The sequence below is a fragment of the Nannospalax galili genome, unplaced genomic scaffold (genome assembly GCF_000622305.1).
Source record: "Nannospalax galili isolate Female #2095 unplaced genomic scaffold, S.galili_v1.0 scaffold300, whole genome shotgun sequence".
NCBI lineage: Eukaryota > Metazoa > Chordata > Mammalia > Rodentia > Spalacidae > Nannospalax > Nannospalax galili.
The window spans coordinates 2606943-2625096 of record NW_008347322.1 but is presented as its reverse complement, the minus strand read 5'-3'; the positions used below and the strand labels follow the sequence as shown (position 1 = coordinate 2625096).

Here is an 18154-nt window from a genome sequence, read left to right as displayed (position 1 = left end):
CCTATCCATTCGCACACTTAATGTGTGTAGCCTTTTATTCTCAATAAGGCTGTTGCACAGATGAAGAAACAGAGGCTCGGAAAGTTGGAGATACTTACCCAAGTCTGCAAGCCAAAGCCAGGATCCTCCCCAGGGCTTTGCCCTCTGTCTCCCCCAGCATTATTCTACAGCACAAATCTGAATGGCTCTCGTGACACTGGGTGGCCACAGAGGGGCCTGGCTTGTAGCAAGGGCCTGAAATTGAGCTCTCCACCTCTATGGATAGCCTGATCTAGACCTGGATGGGAGGTCACCTAGAGCCATCCCGCCTGTGTAGAAGAGCCATCAATGTTTGTCTTGAGGCCCTGTGGACACTTCCGGCCTCCTCAGCCCCATTCCATCTCCTTCCTGCCACCAAGTTATTTGTCCACTGGACTGCAAGTACCACCCAGGGAAATAAACGGAAATGAACTAAGACCCTGCACAGCCCCTCCACTGGGTTGGCTGCTGGCCAAAGGTGATGACGAGGCCAGAGAGAGGTGAGTGTAGAGAGGGGTGTCCACGGAGGAGGGCTGAGGTTCCTGGAGAGTCCCCTCCTTCTCAGGGATGAAGAGCAGACAAAGGCAGGTGTTAGCAGGCGGAGAAGCCAGCAGTACAGGAGGAGTGGGCACCTTGTCTCTCCCCCTGTCACCCCCCAATCCTGGAACTGTGCTGGGCTGGCTCCTTGGGACAGATTTCCCTTCTGCAACAGCTGGGCCACTCTTCCACCTTCTCCAGAGCAGGAAGAGCAAAGGAGGAGGTCTGGGTGTGAACTTCCGAGTTCCCCTGCATTCCTCACTTCCTGTAAGGCCTGCTTACAGGCAGACAGAGAGAGAACAGGGGAAGGTACAGAGCAGGCACAGGAGAAGACGGAGGGGAGACCAAAGGCAGGAGGCTAATGCCTACCTCAGCAAGAAAATCCCAGGGCAGGGGCTCCTAACTTTCAGGGCCACAAAATCCTTTGTGAATCTGCGGTGTTCCTAGAACACTCAGGCCTGTGTGAAATGCTTATCTGAATACAGACAAATGCAAGATCGCAAACTTCTGTGCATTTCCCACACAGCCCAGAGTCCACCTGTGGACCCCAGGGGCTGACGGTCCAGTCCAAGAGGGTCAGGGTGTATCTTCTTGCTACAAACTAGTCCTGCTGTCTGAAGATCTTGATTCCACATCCTCTGTCTCCTCAGAGCAACATTTATTGACTGCCAGGTATATACTAAGCCCTTAACATAAACTAGTTCACTGAATTCACACAGAACGCATACGGCTGAGTTTATATTAGTATCCCATTTTGAATATGAGCAATCTCGGATTCAGAGAGGTTAAACCACTTGCCCGTGCTCACTTAGCTTCTAGCACCCTGATCTGCCCAGACAGCTACTACCCAGGCTATAACTGCTGATGGGAGTTTCTCTGAGCATCTCAGAAGATGCCTGGGAGATGGAGGCAGCTGTCATATGTGTTGTATGTGTGTGTGTGTGTACATGCAACCATGTGTGCTGGGCAAGTCCCCATCGGCCCCTGAGGAAGGAGGCTGGGGAGGAGTGAGGCTACATTTTCCCGCCCCCTGTTCTTTGAGCTGTGATGGAGCCTTGGAGCCTGCTAATCCACTCATTTAATAACTCGCTTGTTTTGCATTGATTTGGAAGTATGCATTCTCCCACGCACCAGCTTCAGGGAAGATGAGGTGGCCTCGCCTGGGGGAACCTGAGCTATCCTTCTGGGAGGAACTGGTGAAATTATACCCAACAGTGGACAGTAACGAACCTAAAAATAGAGGATGCAGGGAGTGGCTGAGTTTTGAGGGGCATTCCAGGCCTGACTGCCTGGCACTGGGCAATCCTGCCTGCCTGCTCACCCAGGGTTCCTGGGAATCCGTCCTACCATCTCGAGTCTGAAGGCAGTGGCCTCGCCAGTGTTGTCACTCTGGAAGTTCTTGACGAGTCATAAGCAGTCTAATGCCCAGGAAAGTCCCAGGGATCTGTGCAGTGGGCATGGGTACCCCTGGGGCCTAAAAGGGTAACCACCTCCACTATGGGGTGGGTGAGTGTGTCTCTTCAGTGGGAAGAGGAGAGTACTCTCCTCCATCTGCCCCTCCCCTATCTCTTCACCCTTGGAACGATCTCAAAAGTCCCAACCGCATGTGGGTAACAATGACCAGAAGAAACAGAGCAGGCAGGAACCAGCAGCCAGCTCTCTTTGCTGTGCCAGGCCCTTTGCCCACTAGGGGTTCTCAGTATACTTTGTGGGGACTCCTAGAAAGCTTATCACAAACCCCCACACCCATGTTGTATACCAGCCCAGCCACAGCACACTCTGGGTGCGCCCAGAGTCCAGATTTGTAAAAACTCCATTAGTTGGGCTACACAGCCAAGCTTGAGAACCACTGATGGGTGGAAGTCTTTCCTGGGACTGCCCTCCATTGCTCCAGTCTTGAGCATCCGGGTTTCTATACTTCAGAGACCAGAGTGGCAGAGAACCCCACATCTCCCTCAGCTCTCAGAGGGCTTCTTTCTGACTGGGCTGTGCCCATGCCTAGGCTGGCTTTGGGGACTGGGTGCTGGCTCTTAGTCTTGGAGTGTACCTCCAGTCTCTCACCTGTCACACTCTGACTCTTCTGGTCTCCTCCTAGGAGGCTAGAGGCTGGCCTTCCCAGAAGTGCCAGTTGTCTACTGCCCTCTGCCTGTGGCCTCCCCTTTGGCCTTATCTTCTGTGAGCCCCAACTAGCTCTGGGACAGGCACACGTGCTAACTCACTGCTCCTTGCAACCCTGTACACATCCACTGATGCCGTCATTTGCCTGCCCCTCCACCACAGGCATCCTCCATCCCAGTCAGATTCTCTACAGGGCTGGGTGCCTCTACAGAGATCAAGCCACAGGCAACTGTCCTGGTGCCTCTGCAAAGATCCACATGCCTGAGTTAGCAAAAGTGTGGTATGAAGCAAGCACCAGGCACCTGTAAAATAAGGATGACAGCGGGATGACCTGGGAGCACGGGTGCCTGTCTCTGATCAGCCATCCCAGCCTCCCAAACTCAACCTCATACCTGAGTGGCCAGCGCAGGACTCTGGTTGGTGCACTGGCTACTTATTGCTGTGACAGAATACCTGACCTAAGTGACTTGAGGAAGAAGGCCTCATTTAGATGAACTGTTACAGCTGGTTGGATGATCAATTTAGCTGGTTAGTTGATCAGTTGGTTGGCTGGTTGATTGGTTGATTGGTTCATGTTTTGGTTGGTTGGCTGGCTAGTTGGTTAGTTGATTGACTGATTGGTTGGTTGATAGTTTCTTGGTTGATTGATCGTTGGTTGGTTGGTTTATTGTTGGTTGATTAGTTGCTTGGTTGGTTGGCTGGTTGTTTGATTGGTTTGCTTTCTCTCTGGAGTAGATCTCAGGACTTAAGGCCCAGGAATATTGCTACATGCCCTCTTCCGTCTGTCCTGGTGGCCGAAGTCTGAGTCTCCTTCTCCAGGGCAGTGTGGTCTCCTTCTCCAGGGAAGTGCTCTTCCGTCTGTCCTGGTGGCCGAAGTCTGAGTCTCCTTCTCCAGGGCAGTGCGGTCTCCTTCTCCAGGGCAGCATGGTCTCCTCCTTCTCCAGGGCAGTGTGGCCTCCTTCTCCAGGGCAGTGTGGTCTCCTTCTCCAGTGCAGTGTGGTCTCCTTCTCCAGTGCAGTGTGGTCTCCTTCTCCAGTGCAGTGTGGTCTCCTTCTCCAGTGCAGTGTGGTCTCCTTCTCCAGTGCAGTGTGGTCTCCTTCTCCAGTGCAGTGTGGTCTCCTTCTCCAGTGCAGTGTGGTCTCCTTCTCCAGTGCAGTGTGGTCTCCTTCTCCAGTGCAGTGTGGTCTCCTTCTCCAGTGCAGTGTGGTCTCCTTCTCCAGTGCAGTGTGGTCTCCTTCTCCAGTGCAGTGTGGTCTCCTTCTCCAGTGCAGTGTGGTCTCCTTCTCCAGTGCAGTGTGGTCTCCTTCTCCAGTGCAGTGTGGTCTCCTTCTCCAGTGCAGTGTGGTCTCCTTCTCCAGTGCAGTGTGGTCTCCTTCTCCAGGGCAGTGTGGTCTCCTCCTTCTACAGGGCAGTGTGGTCTCCTCCAGGGCAGTGTGGTCTTCTCCAGGGCAGTGTGGTCTTCTCCAGGGCAGTGTGGTCTCCTTCTCCAGGGCAGTGTGGTCTCCTTCTCCAGGGCAGTGTGGTCTCCTTCTCCAGGGCAGTGTGGTCTCCTTCTCCAGGGCAGTGTGGTCTCCTTCTCCAGGGCAGTGTGGTCTCCTTCTCCAGGGCAGTGTGGTCTCCTTCTCCAGGGCAGTGTGGTCTCCTTCTCCAGGGCAGTGTGGTCTCCTTCTCCAGGGCAGTGTGGTCTCCTTCTCCAGGGCAGTGTGGTCTCCTTCTCCAGGGCAGTGTGGTCTCCTTCTCCAGGGCAGTGTGGTCTCCTTCTCCAGGGCAGTGTGGTCTCCTTCTCCAGGGCAGTGTGGTCTCCTTCTCCAGGGCAGTGTGGTCTCCTTCTCCAGGGCAGTGTGGTCTCCTTCTCCAGGGCAGTGTGGTCTCCTTCTCCAGGGCAGCGTGGTCTCCTTCTCCAGGGCAGTGTGGTCTCCTCCAGGGCAGTGTGGCCTCCTTCTCCAGGGCAGCGTGGTCTCCTCCTCCAGGGCAGTGTGGTGGCCTTCTCCAGGGCAGCGTGGTCTCCTTCTCCAGGGCAGTGTGGTCTCCTCCTTCTCCACGGCAGTGCCTCAAACAGCTGATAAGTAGCCAATGGGTGAGTGACTGAATAGATGGACGGTATCTTATGGCCAGTCTCACCACTCCCGACCCCGCCCGGCTTCACCCATGGAGCGTGCACCTGCCCAGGTGCAGCTAGGAGTGTCCCACCTCCTGACTGCCTACTCTTCCCTCTGCCACACCTTCTCTTAACTCCCAGAAAGCTGTAGGGAGATGCCCTGTGGTCCTTTGCATGGAGCATCCCCACCTGTTTGGATGCTGTTCCTGAGACTTCATTCTGAGCACTGAGGGCCCAGAGTAGGGACTGGGGGGGTGTCGCTCTGCAGCCCTGAGCACATTGTAAGGGCCATGCTCTGCCCTGTCTTCCCAGTGCACCCTGAGGAGGTCACACAGACATGCCATTGACTAAGGTTTCACTTGGGAAAACTGTGATCAAATGCTGGGGAGATGGCTCAGTGGTTAGGAGCACTGGATGCTCTTCCAGAGGGCCTGGGTTCGATTCCCAGCATCCACATGGCGGCTAACCACCAAAATTTCAGCTCCTGGGGATCCAATGCCTTCTTCTGGCCTTCGTGGGCTTTGCACTACACAGGTGCACTTACACACATGCAGGCAAAACACTCAGACACATAAAATAAAAATAAATAAATACGAATAAATTTTTAAATGGTCACCTAGGTGTCTGGAACAATGCCAGGAAGATGTCCTCAGGAACAGATGCTTAGGCAGACACCTGCCACTGGGTGGAGCCTCTAGTCAGAGGTGCCCTGACCTGAGAAAGGAAGCAGGAGCTGGTGATGGTGAGATGCTCAGTGGAGAAAGTACTTGCCACTTAAGCATAAGGACCTGAGTGCTTGTAATCTTAACTCTGGAGAGGCAGAAATAGGAGACCCTGTCTCCAACAAAAAGTGGTAGGTACCTGAGGAACAGCACCCAAAGTTGTCCTCTGACCCCCACCGGCATGCACACACTTACACACGCACATCTATCTCCCCAAAAGAAAGCAGAAGTTGAAGAACAGAGAGAGGCAAGCTGGGTGGGGGAGAGATGGGAAGGACTGGGGACCAGGGCTCGGGCTGTGGGAAGCCCGGCCTCTGGGCACCTCATGCCGGGTTAATGATGGGCTGAAGACAGGAGGCTGAGGGGCTGCTGGTGTCTACAGTGGGGGCAGGACAGGGCGTGGGGCAAAGTGGCCAGTCAGTGGTGATTGAAGTATATCACTCCCCTATGGGAACCTTGCCTTTGACTGTGTCTGTCCCAGGGCTCAGCCAAGGTCCTATTGTCCTGCTGTTCAGCAAGCAAGCCTAGAGCAGCTGCCACAGCAGGTAGAGTAGTCAGGGCTCTAAAGGCCCTAGGGATACGTGCAGGGACCTGCTGACCTGCCCTTATCCCACCCAGTTCTGGAACCCTCCCTGCCCTCGTTCCCCCTCCCTGATGAAATATTCATGTCAGCAGAGTAGATCCTCTCTGGGAAGGCTGCCTGCATCTAGCTTATGCCTTGCACAAGCTTTTAAAGAGCAGGACGTTTTTCCTACCCTCTAAGCATTTTCTAAGTCACCAATCAATAACGCACTTTACCACCAGCTTCCTCATCTCCCTGCCCCGACCCTACCCCTTCCCCTCTCTCCCTCCTCTGTCTTTCCTTCTTTCTTCTTCCCATCCCTCCTCCTTTCCTTTCATTTACTTGTTAAAAGAATATTAAGTAAAAATGTTGAGCTGTTTAGGTGGTGAGCACAGCCTCTAATGGGGAATGGGGTTAGCAAGGAGGGCAAGCCACTCCGAGTGTGAGTGCAGAGATGAGGACAGGTGCTGAGGGGGAGGGGCCACTGGATGGAGCACTCCAAAGTTCAGGAGGGAAGCCTTTGAGGATTGCAGAGTTCCTGGTGAAGAAAGGGGCAGGCTTGGAACTGGGGATGTGGCCCAGTTGGCAGAGAGGGGCCTGGGGATGCAGCTCAGTTGCTAACATGCACAAGACCCTGGGTTCCATCCCCTGTACTGTATACACAGGGCATGGTAGCCCACTCCTGTAACCCCAGCAGAGGCAAAGGCAGGAGGATCAGGGATCCAAGGTCATCCTTGGCTCTAGAGGGAGTTTGAGGCCAACTGGGGTATGTGAGAACCTGTCTCAAAAGAAAAATGGGGAGGAAGCAGGCTTGGGCTCACCATCTCGCTGTCTTCTAATGAAGCGGAAAGTATCCACAGCATAACCAGAGAAAACAGGACCAGGAAAGGTGTCTTGGAACACAGGCACTGTGGAGCATGTGCCAAAATAGGCCGCCCAGGTTTCTAAGAACAGAGTCCAGTTTCAATGTCTGTTCTTTGTGGTAGTGAGCTCCCGGTCCCTGGGTGTATACAAATGAGGGGGAATCATCCTCTTCTAAGGCAAGGATCCACACATGGCTAGTTGGTATATTGAGGGGCTGGAGCGCATCCATTGCATGTGGGGACCACAGGGCTCTGTGCCAGGCACGCTTCAGAACTGGGAAAGAGTTTCCCACCCCAAGCATTCCTGGAAGTCTGGCTGTGGGAAGAATTCACATATGCCCAGGGCAGAGCAGAATGGAGCCGTTTTTTTGTTTTTTTTTTTTAAAGAGACGATTTCAAGTTCCTGGACAGATTAACCTCCCCATAGTCAGTGCCTTGGCAAACCCTCACCCCTGTTCCCTGCAGCTGCTCTCTTGATGAAGCAAGTCAGCCAGTCTTAGGGCTGTGACTCTGTAGACAATACCAGCCTGAGCAGGGTCTGGCTTTCCACCTTCCCCTGACAGACCCGCCCTGGACATCTTGACTGTACTCACAGCCTGCTGTTCCCTGGTCCTCTTGAGGTCTCGTTGATGGGGTCTTTGGGGAGGAGAGCGATGAAGGAGCCGAGACCTCTGTCTCACTGCTAAAATCATCATCTCTAAACAGATGTGTAGGGTTGGCACCTCAGCTGCTGCTCCCCGCCTCCCTTGGGCCCACAGCCCTACCTGGATACAGCTCTCATGATACCCAGTGGTAAGGGTCCCCACTCTCCTGGATGTAGAAAGTTCTGGAAGGAGGACAATGGTGGACAGGGTTAAAATGACAAGCCTCCAAATGTTCTTTCTGCTTGAGCCGTTTGGGGCACCCAGAATGAGTGGGGAGCTGCTTTGTATGCTGAAGAACCAAGGTGCATTTTGCTGACTGGGGCTAAGGCCAGGACAGGCTTGGGAGCTGAGATTCTGGATCCAAGGCGAACCTCTGTTCAGGACATGGTCACTGAGGCTGGGTCCGGGGTGGAGGCCAGTCGCCGAAGCTCAGGATGGCTCTCTGCTAGGATAAACGATTAAGGACCAGGCCCAGCATGGGCAACTTGCCTTTCCTGCCTGCATAATTGATCAGGGATAGATAGAAGAATTGTCCCCACAGAACAAGAAATGTCTCCCTGGACGGCTGCTGCTCTGAGTTGGTTTCTGCTGATTTGAGAGAGCCGGGAGAGTGACCTTGCTGCTGACCAGGGCCTCTGCTCCCAGTGAAGCCAAAAGGAGCAGAGGAAGAAGTTAGAGGTGGCGAAAGGGAGAGGGATGGGATCAATGAACCCACAGAAGGATGAAGAGAGCAAGCAAGCTGGAGAGAGGAACTCCAGGGGTGGGGGTGGAGCAGCTTGGGATGCAGCTCGGGACGCAGCTTGGGATGCAGGGCAGCCTGAATTAGAACCAGCACCAAACATAATCTCTATTTCCAGCTCTTTAATAATTCATCCCTGCTGCAACTTTTCTTACCAAGAAATAGGAAATCATTTGTTAGGGCGAATTCCCCCAGCACCCGGCTTTCTCCCTGCCATTGAAGAGGAGGGCATGGCTTTGTGCCCATCATCCCAACCAGCTGAATTTAGGATGTCAGCCACAAAGAATTTAGGCTATCAGAGCAGATTCTCCCCAAGTCCAAGGGGGCAGAATGGGGCTAGCTTGGCCGCCTTTCTGACTCTCCGTCCCCCACCTTTGCTTCACCCCCAGGGTCCCCTTCACCCTCATCTCAGGACCCTGTGCCCCAGGCTACTCTTTGACAATCTCCTCCTCCCACTTGGGACATGGCAGCGCCCTCCAGCCCCCGGTGAGGCTGACAACTCAGCAGCCAAGTTCAAAAAGAATCTGTCAGCTGTTAAACTGTTCTGGGCCTGCCCACACACCAGGGTGGCAAAGAGATGGGCTATCTGCCTCCTGGGGTGGGCCGTGTCTGCAAGTGTGTGGCATGGACTGGGGGCGTCCACGCCCTTTCCCTCTTGGGTGAACGGCAGTTTCCTGACTTGACTCAAAGCTGGACATCTGGCCCCAACCTGGAGCCACATGACCTTGGGAAGTTGATTTGTATCCTTCTCGGTTTCAAAATGTAAACAAAAGGAATCCGCACTCCAGGATCCAGCAGGGTCACTGTGCTGCTGGGTCAGGGCATGTGCAGGGGGGTGCTGCCTACACTGAGGTCCAGGGACAACTGTCTTCCCTGCATCCAGCATCCCTGAGCACACACCGTGCAAGGCGCTTGTCGCATGGTACCAAATGTCCTTTCACAAAACCCTGTGGAGTCAGTGCTTCCAGCCTTGTTGGACTTCTGTTCATTCCACCAAAATTGCCTGAGTTCTCTGAGGGGGGTGGGGCTGGGGCTACAGGGGGTACGGAGATGCACAGGGAGCTCCTCAGGGAGCTCAGTCTCCAGTTAAGAAGCTGAGGCGTGTTAGACAGGCAGTATCTTTTCCTCACCCAGCCTCTACTCCTGGCTGAGACCTCTATCAAAAAAGACATATTAGGGGCTGGAGAGATGGCTCAGTAGTTAAGAGCACTAGCTCTTCTTGCAGAGGACCTGGGTTCAGTTCCCAGCACCTATGTGGTGGCTGTAGCCACCCGAAACTCCAGTTCTAGGGGGTCTGAAGCCCTCTTCTGGACCTTCACGGGCATTGGACACACGTACGTGCAGGCAAACCACTTATACACACAAAAATGAATAAATACTTTTTTTTTCTGGTCTTTTTGAGACAGGGTCTCCCTGTAGCCTCAGCTGACCTGGAACTCATTATGTAGACCAGGCTGGCCTTGAGCTCACAGAGATCCACCTGCCTCTGCCTCCCAAGTGCTGCGATTAAAGGCGTGCACCACCACGGCCAGCCGTAAATACATTTTTTTAAAAATATTTTATTACTTTTATTTTATGTGTATACGTGTATTGCCTGCATGTAGGTAAGTGCAGCCATGCTGTGCGATGCCCTCGGAGGACAGAAGAGGCTGTCGGATCCCCTGGAACTGGAGTACAGACCGTTGTTAGCTGCTATGTGGGTGCTGGGATTTGAACCCAGGTCTTCTGCAAGAACAGTCAGTGTTCTTAACCACTGAGCCATCTCTCTAGCACCCTAACTACATTTTTTAAAGATACTCTTGCAGAGGACACGGGTTCGATTCCCAGCACTCACATGGTGGCTATGAACTGTCCTTAATTCAAGTTCCAGGGGAATCCGAAGCCCTCTTCTGACCTCCGCGGTATTGCATGACACAGGTGCACTCACAAACATGCAGGCAATATACTCATACACATAAAATAAAATAAATAAAATAAAATAAAATATAAAATAAAATAGATAGATTAGGGAGGCTGAGAGATGACTCAGCAGTTAAGAACACTGGCTGCTCTCGCAGGGGACCCGGGTTCGGTTCCCAGCACCCACATGGTGGCTAACAACCATCTGTAACTCCAGTTCCAGGGGATCTGATGCCTGCTTCTGGCCTCTGCAGGCATTGCACAGACATGGTATACCTACATATATGCAGGCAAAACACTCATACACATAAAACAAAAATTAATTTTTTAAAAGAGAGATTAGGGGCTGGGGATGCAGGACAGGAAGAAGAGCACTTGCCTAATGTGTAGAAGGCCCTGGATCCATGCCAAGTGCCAAGAAGGCAAAAGGAAGGGAAGGAAGGGACGGAGGAAAGAGGGACGGGAGAAGGGAAGAAAAGCACATAGATTTTCTATTCAGGGTAAATTTTACATGACATAGGAGGTGGCGAATAAAGACCACAAAGATTGGAGTAAGTCTGTATATTTTCAAAATAAATTAAAAAAAATCTTATTTACTGTTATTGTGTGTATGTGAGTGGTGTGTGTGTGTGTGTGTGTGTGTGTGTGTGTGTGTGTGTGTGGAGGTCACAGGACAATTTTACGGAGTCAGTGCTCTCCTTTTCACCTTTATGTGGGTTCTGGGGATTGAACTCAGGACATCATCTTGTGCAGAAAACCCTTTCACACACTGAGCCATCTCGTCCACCCAAATCAGTGTGTTTTTATGCTTGGTGTGAGGGAGAAGGTACTGATGGAGGAGTGTGATTGGATAAGAAGCCTGTGGAGGGTATTAAACTGGAGGGAACTTGGTAAGGACTGGATACTCAGATTCTTCACTGTCATCCTGTGTCCTCAGAGTTAAAGAATTCCTTTCCTTTGACCCGGGGAGGCCTCTCCACAGTGAAGGCCTCACAACCTGCTGTCAAGAAGGGCTAGGACTGACCTTCCTGTATAGGGTTTCTCAAATTCTTTCGGCTTGGAATAGAGGTAACAAGTCCTGAACCTCGTCAAGCCCAAAGAAACTAGGGCTCACCCAGACTTAGGGAGCTCATGTGTGGCTGAGAGGGAACTTCTTACTCATTCCTCATCTTGCCACAGACTTACTTTGGAAGCTTCTTTGCAAGTCACCAAGACCACCCATGTTGTGAACAGTGACTGAGATTTTATCCCAACAAAAAAATATTTAGGTTTTGAGCCCAGAAAGTATGAAGCTGTCCTTCTCCTGAGACTCTGTTCCAATTCTGGTGATGGGTGAGAACCACAAGGGCTTCTTGATTAGGGGTCTGGAGGCTCACGTGGCCGGACCTCCCCCAGATGAGAAATGTTCTACCCACCAACAGTTCTATTCCCATCCCATCATGCTTTCCACCTGGACCAGGACATTCACTACCTCGCCTCGGATTCCAGAAAATCAAAATCATTAGAGACCCAGATGTGCAAGCCGGGCCTGAAATGGTCTCTCCAGACTATCTCCTGCCAGGTGTCCGCTGCTTGGACAGTCTGCAAGTGACCTTTCGTGCCCACCCCACCCAGGTTCCCTACACTATTGGCCCAGGCTTGTTGCACTGGCTGCTTCCCAGGTGACTTGCTTGGCGTGTGTGGAGATAGGAAAAACTGCAGAGATGCTGGGCTCAGATTCCCCAGGATTCTCAGAGGAGCGGTCAGTAGGGGTTGTGGGCGGTGGTGGGGGGGGGGCTTGGGTGCCTTCTACAAGGTTAGGAATGTGTCTAAAACTCACCTGACTTCCGCCTCCTGTGTCAAGCCACTTTATTTAGGCTGTTTTCATTATCACTTAATCTGATCTGGAAGCCTAAAGGCCTGGAAGGCTGGTAAAGCCAATTCTGCCTCCTGCTGCCTTCAGCTGTCCCACTTGGTGGGGGCGGGGCCAGCTGGGCTTCATCCCCAGATCCATCCTTGGAATTCTCCGTGGTGAGGGAGGGAAGGCAAACCAGGATCCAAGTCAGTTTTGTACTCAGAGAGGATGTAGGCTCAGCGTGGACACACACAGCCGATGCTTTAGTGATACAGGATTTCAAGACCTTAAGAGGGAAGCGGTGAAGAGAGGATTGCACTGACCACAGCCTGGGATTATTGCTGTGCTGGTGACTGGTGAAGCAGGCTCTGCAGCCTGCATGGGGCTGGTAAATACTAGCTGATTCACTAGCTTCTGACCATCTGCTTCCCGGGGGCCCGGGTGGGGGCCGGCAGGACCTGCAGGTTGAACGACATGGTGTCCTCAATCAGGCTGGAGCCCCTGGCAAAGCCACTGCATCTGTCTTCCCAGTGACAGACAGGCCAAGATGCTGGTGGCTTTGAGAGACCCTCTGTGTCCCACAGCCCTCCCTTCCCTGGCCCAGAGACCAATAGCAGGCTGTCGGGGAGGTAAAGCACGGAGACACGGGAGAAGGGCCAGGGAAAAGATGAGGTGTGGTGACTCACAGCAACTGGAGATGACAGGAATGTGGACACTCAATATGAGATAGAGGACCACTAAAAAAATTACCAGGCAGTCTGGGGAAGGGCGTGGTTTCCACACTGGGCTGACAGGAGTTTTTGGAGCTTTGCTAGGCAAGGCAGTGTGGGAATCCAGGCTATGGCAGAGGCTCTGAGAGACACCTGGGAAACTCAGGATCAGTACATCCCCCTGAGCTACTGCCCCCGCTGAGCTGGTCCTCCACCTGCTTCCCCTTTGGCTCACTCGGGATGAGGCTGTTCCGAGCTGAGCTTCAGCAAGAGCTCAGTGAGTGTCTCACAGCTCAAAATCAAGGTGTTAGAGTGATTCCTTCTGAGACCTCGCGCCTCATTTTCTGTGGCTGCCTCCCCCATGTCTCTTCTGGCCTTTTGCTCTTTGTCCTCCCCTGGTGTTTCTGTGTGTGTCCTTTTTCTCTTATGAAATCCCCAGTCAGGCTGGAGTAGAGCCATCTGAGGACCTCCTTTAACTCAGTAGCCCCTTTCATTTTAAATTTCCGTCTCAAAATACCATGGAGCTAAAAAGATGGCTCAGCAGTTAAGAACGCTCTTGCAGAGGACCCGAGTTCAGTTCCCAGCACCCACATGGCAGCTAGCAACCATCTGTTAGTTCAGTTCCAGAGGATCCAATGCCCTCTTCTGGTCTCCTCAGGCACCAGGCATGCACATGGTGCACATACGTGTATGAAGTGCATACACTCGTGCACATAAAATAATTAAAAATACAGCCACCTTCAGAGGTACCAGGGGTTAAGGCATCAATATACGAACTGGCGGGAATACAGTTCATCCCCTGACACAGGACAAGGCAGTGGAAGGACGGCAAGGAGGGCACCCCACCCAGGTCAAGCTGACCTCCGGCTCTCACATCCAGGTGCGCAAGCAGGGCTCATTCAGCCCCTGGGCTCAGAGTGGCCTTTCTGCTCTCTGCGGCCTGGGATTGACCTGCAGTCAGCCTGCCTCCTCCTGCCCCTGCAGCCCGCTACCTTTTCCCCCAGTCATTGGGCCTGTCCTCTGCGGTCATGGAGCCACGGGGCCACTCAAGACTCTTCCCATTCAGGGCAACAGCACTAGGCAGGGTCAGCACCAGAAGTCACAGGAAGGTCCTCTTTTTGCTACCTTGCCTGTGAGTTTGTCAGACATCAAGATGTGAATCCCTGAGACAATGGGGGGTGGGGAAGAGAGGTGAAGAGGGAAAGCAAGAAATGGGGAAGGAGAGGAAGGGGGAGGAAGGAGAGGAGGAGGGAAGGAAGGAGAAGGAGGGGAGGACAGGAAGTGGAGGATGGAAGAAGGGGAAGGCGTGGAGGGGGAAGGGAGAGGGAGGGTGCAGGAGGCCTGGGTTCCTTCTCAGAAGACCCTCCTACTCTTCCCAGAAGGCCTGACATTGTCTTGCCTTCCCTGAGCCTTGGTTTCTTCGTTTACTCAGTGAGGTGCTGGGCTCCATGGGGAGTTCCTTGCACCCCAAGGTTTCTGGTCCCACCCATGGCATGACCAGGCAGGTGGGGGGAAGCTGACACCACAGGACACCGAGGACAGAGCTATTTTGGTCAAGTGGGGCTTTGTGGGTCCCACCTTAGGGGACCCCAGGATCAACTGTGCCCACCGAGCGGCCCTGGGCTGCCTGGATACACGTCCTGTACTTTGGAGGATCAAAGACCATGGCCAGAGGCTGACTGCAGTGTCACTGGCGGGGGTGGCCGGGCAGTGAAGGCAATATCTCTACCCCCCGAGGGTGCCACGTGGCTCATTAGAGAGCAAGAGGTTTTAACTCAGATCCAAACCACTTTGTCTCTATGCAGACACCTGAAATATTCATCAAAAGGGCCTTCAGTGGACTAGGGTGCTGTGCAGCTGTTAGTGACAGGGATTTGTTGTTTGTTAATTAATAGGCTTACCGTCTTGAGCAGCAATAGGTTTACAGAGCACTGAATGGACAGTACGGAGTTCCTAAGAGTCCCCATCTCTCTGACCAACCCCCATTTTCTTCTTCTTATGTGCCTGTCATCTGTGTGGACAGGCACTTCCTGCTGTGTGGACCCGGGACTCCACGATGGGCGGCAGATGGCCGGCACAGGGCAGGGGCTCCAAAGGCCTTTCCCAGCAACCAGCACCCACCTCCCGTCCCTCTCCCTCTGCAGGAGAACCCTTACCTGTGCAGTAACGAGTGTGATGCCTCCAACCCTGACCTGGCCCACCCGCCCCGGCTCATGTTCGACAGGGAGGACGAGGGACTGGCCACCTACTGGCAGAGTGTCACGTGGAGCCGCTATCCCAGCCCCCTGGAGGCCAACATCACGCTGTCCTGGAACAAGAGTGTAGAGCTGACAGACGACGTGGTGATGACCTTTGAGTATGGCCGGCCCACAGTCATGGTCCTGGAGAAGTCCTTGGACAACGGGCGCACGTGGCAGCCCTACCAGTTCTATGCCGAGGACTGCATGGAGGCCTTTGGCATGTCTGCCCGCCGGGCCCGAGACATGTCGCCTTCCAGTGCCCACCGGGTGCTGTGCACTGAGGAGTACTCGCGCTGGGCGGGCTCCAAGAAGGAGAAGCACGTGCGCTTTGAGGTGCGGGACCGCTTTGCCATCTTTGCAGGCCCCGACCTGCGAAACATGGACAACCTGTACACACGGCTGGAGAGTGCCAAGGGCCTCAAGGAGTTCTTCACCCTCACTGACCTGCGAATGCGGCTACTGCGCCCAGCGCTGGGTGGCACTTACGTGCAGCGGGAAAACCTCTACAAGTACTTCTACGCCATCTCCAACATAGAAGTCATCGGCAGGTAAGGCCAGGGGATCACCAGGATATCACTCAGGATGTCTCCTTCCTCCTGAAATGTTATGTTACCTGGTGCCTTGATGTCACTAGGGCTGTCACTTGGTACCTAGGCATCACCTTATTCCTAGGATGTCACCTGGTTCTAGGAATGTCACCGGGTACCTGAATGTCTCCTGATACCTGGATGTCATCTGGCTTTAGGGATACTGCCTGGATCCTGAGATGCTATGTTACTTGGTACCTGGGTGTCACCTTGTTTGAAACTGTCACCTGGCTGCCAGGGTGTTACCTGCCTCAGGTATCACCTGGTGCTGCATCAAAGGGACTGCATGTGGTGACTAGGACTATGTAGTTAAGATGCTCAAGCTTTGCCATAGTGGGAGGAGCGTGTGGGGGTGATAAATGCCCTTCATGGGGCCTGGGAGTACAGGAGTGGAGCTGCTCAGGTGGGCGGGTTGGGCTAAAGCCTGGTACCCGTGTGCCCATAGCAGCGGCCAAGTAGCTCTTCTGTCCAGAAGTCCTCAGAATCACCCTCAGCCTCCAGGTTTCATCTAGAAAGATTCAGGAGTCAGCAAAACTGTTACAATCACAGTCACAGTTTATTACTACGGAAGAATGGGACCACAGGGGAAAAGTACCCAAGGCAGGGACAGGAGGAGACTCCAGGTTCAAGCACCCAGTTGTCCCCAGTGAGGTATACAGGTAGCAGTTAATTCTCCCAGCGGTGATGTGTGACAATAGGGATGGAGCATGCCCGCGACATGCTTGCCCACACCTCTGTGTCCAGGGATGTTATTGGGAGCTGATCGCACAGCCGTGGCCGCATTCTCTTGTAGTTGACCTTGGCTGGTGTGCGGGACAGCTTCAGTTTCAACCTGACACACCTGGGAAGAGGGGGCCTCCACTGGGGAATTTCCTATAACGGATTTGCCTGTGGACATGTCCGTGAGGCATTTTCTCGATATCTGATATGGTAGGGTCAGCCCACTGTGGGTGATGCCACCCCTCGACAGATGGGCCTGGGTTGTCTAAGAAATCAGGCTGAGCACAGGCCAGAGGAAGAAGCCAGTCAGGCACATTCCTCCATGATCTCTGCTCCAGCTCCTGCCTCCATAGTCTTCAAAGGAAGACTATGCTGTGAGCTGAAATAAATCTTTTCCTCTCCAAGTTGGTTTTGGTCACAGTGTTTACCACAGCAATAGAAAGTAACTAGGACAGCTGGGGTCTCCAAATCCTCCAAAGATACTACACAGTCCAAACCCCCAGCCTCAACCATACCCAAACCTAGACTCTCCATCAGTTCCCAGGCAAATGTGGACACTTACCAGCCACAATACTCCAAGGGCTTAGAGGCTACATGTCATGTCCCAGGATTTGGGCTAAGGTTTGAACTTTCAAAGAAATATGCAGAGTGTAGCCTGCTGAGCTAACCCCTCATTGTACAGTTAGGAGAAGAATGTAGTTTGAGCATACTCTGTGGGAACTCAAGAGATGGTCACAGGGACTTTCCGGAACTGTCTAGATAGCCAGTAATTAACATCACCTGGGTAGTTTGTTCATTCTGTAGATAACCATGCCTGCTTTATGACAAGGACCTCATCCCCAAGGCACCTGTGGAGCAGGGAACCTGGGTCTGCTTCCCACTGGATCTCAGGTTGCTTAAATGATTCAGAGTTGGCAAAGGACTCAATGATGCCCAGCGTACAATATGTACAGAAAAACAGCGGTGTGGAATAAAACGGATAACTGGTCAAAGGAACATATGAGGGAACTGGACCAGGCTGACAGAGGGTGCTGTGAGGCCTGAGGGTGCTGAGACACAACAGGGGCAAAGGCAGCACCAGGGGCCCAACCACGACCTCACATCCTGCACGTCTCTCACAGCAGGCTCTGTGCTACACAGGGATATCTCCTGATGCGTGGAAAAGCCATTAGCTGCCCGATGTGTGGGGTGTTGTCCTGTTTTTATGAAATACACAGCATGCCTATGTGTGATTTTCACATCTTGACCAGGTTTGGGAAAAAGTGTGTGGAGACACTGAGTGGGAAAGCTGGAGTGTGAAGGCCAGTGGGGTGGGCGGGAGAGGTGGCTCTTTTAGCTGCAGCTCCTGTCTGCGTTTCCTTTCATGCTGTGTTGTGTGTGTAAGGATGGAGTCAAAGGTGAGCCAGTCGGGAAGTAAGGTCGGGTTTAAGGCTGGCAGCCTGCTCTCGGGGCCTGTGCTGTAGACACCTGTGAGTTCTAGCCCTTCCCAGCTTGGGATAGATGATTTAACATCTGGAATGTTCTGGAAGCCACCTGATATAGGACCATTGTCTTAATTTCTTTTCCTGTTGCTGTGATAAAATACTCTGACAAAAGTATCTTAAGGGAGGAAGGGTTTATTTTAGCTTACAACTTAAGGTACAGCCATGGTGTGGAGATGGGTGCCACTGCTCACATCCCACCCACAGTCAAGAAGCAGAGAGAGGAGAACGCTGCTGCTCCTGTTGCTCAGCTCCCTTCTCCGTGTACAGAGCCCAAGATCCAAGCCAGGGGATGGCGCCACCCACAGTGGGCAGGTCTTCTCACCTCAATGAATGCAATCAAGAGACTCCCGCCTGCCCCACCCCCAGACAAGCCCAGTGG

General features: G+C 53.1%; 1 protein-coding gene across 8 annotated transcripts in view; it reads left to right on the top strand.

The window, feature by feature from the left end:
* The window catches only part of Ntng2 (netrin G2), a 71243-nt gene that overhangs the window by 15786 nt on the left and 37303 nt on the right, over positions 1 to 18154 (top strand). For all 8 annotated transcript variants that reach the window (XM_008843969.3, XM_008843966.1, XM_008843971.3 and 5 more), the window contains one exon: positions 14889 to 15532. In XM_008843969.3, the coding sequence (XP_008842191.1) occupies positions 14889 to 15532 (644 nt within the window). The remainder of the gene's footprint in view (positions 1 to 14888; positions 15533 to 18154) is intronic.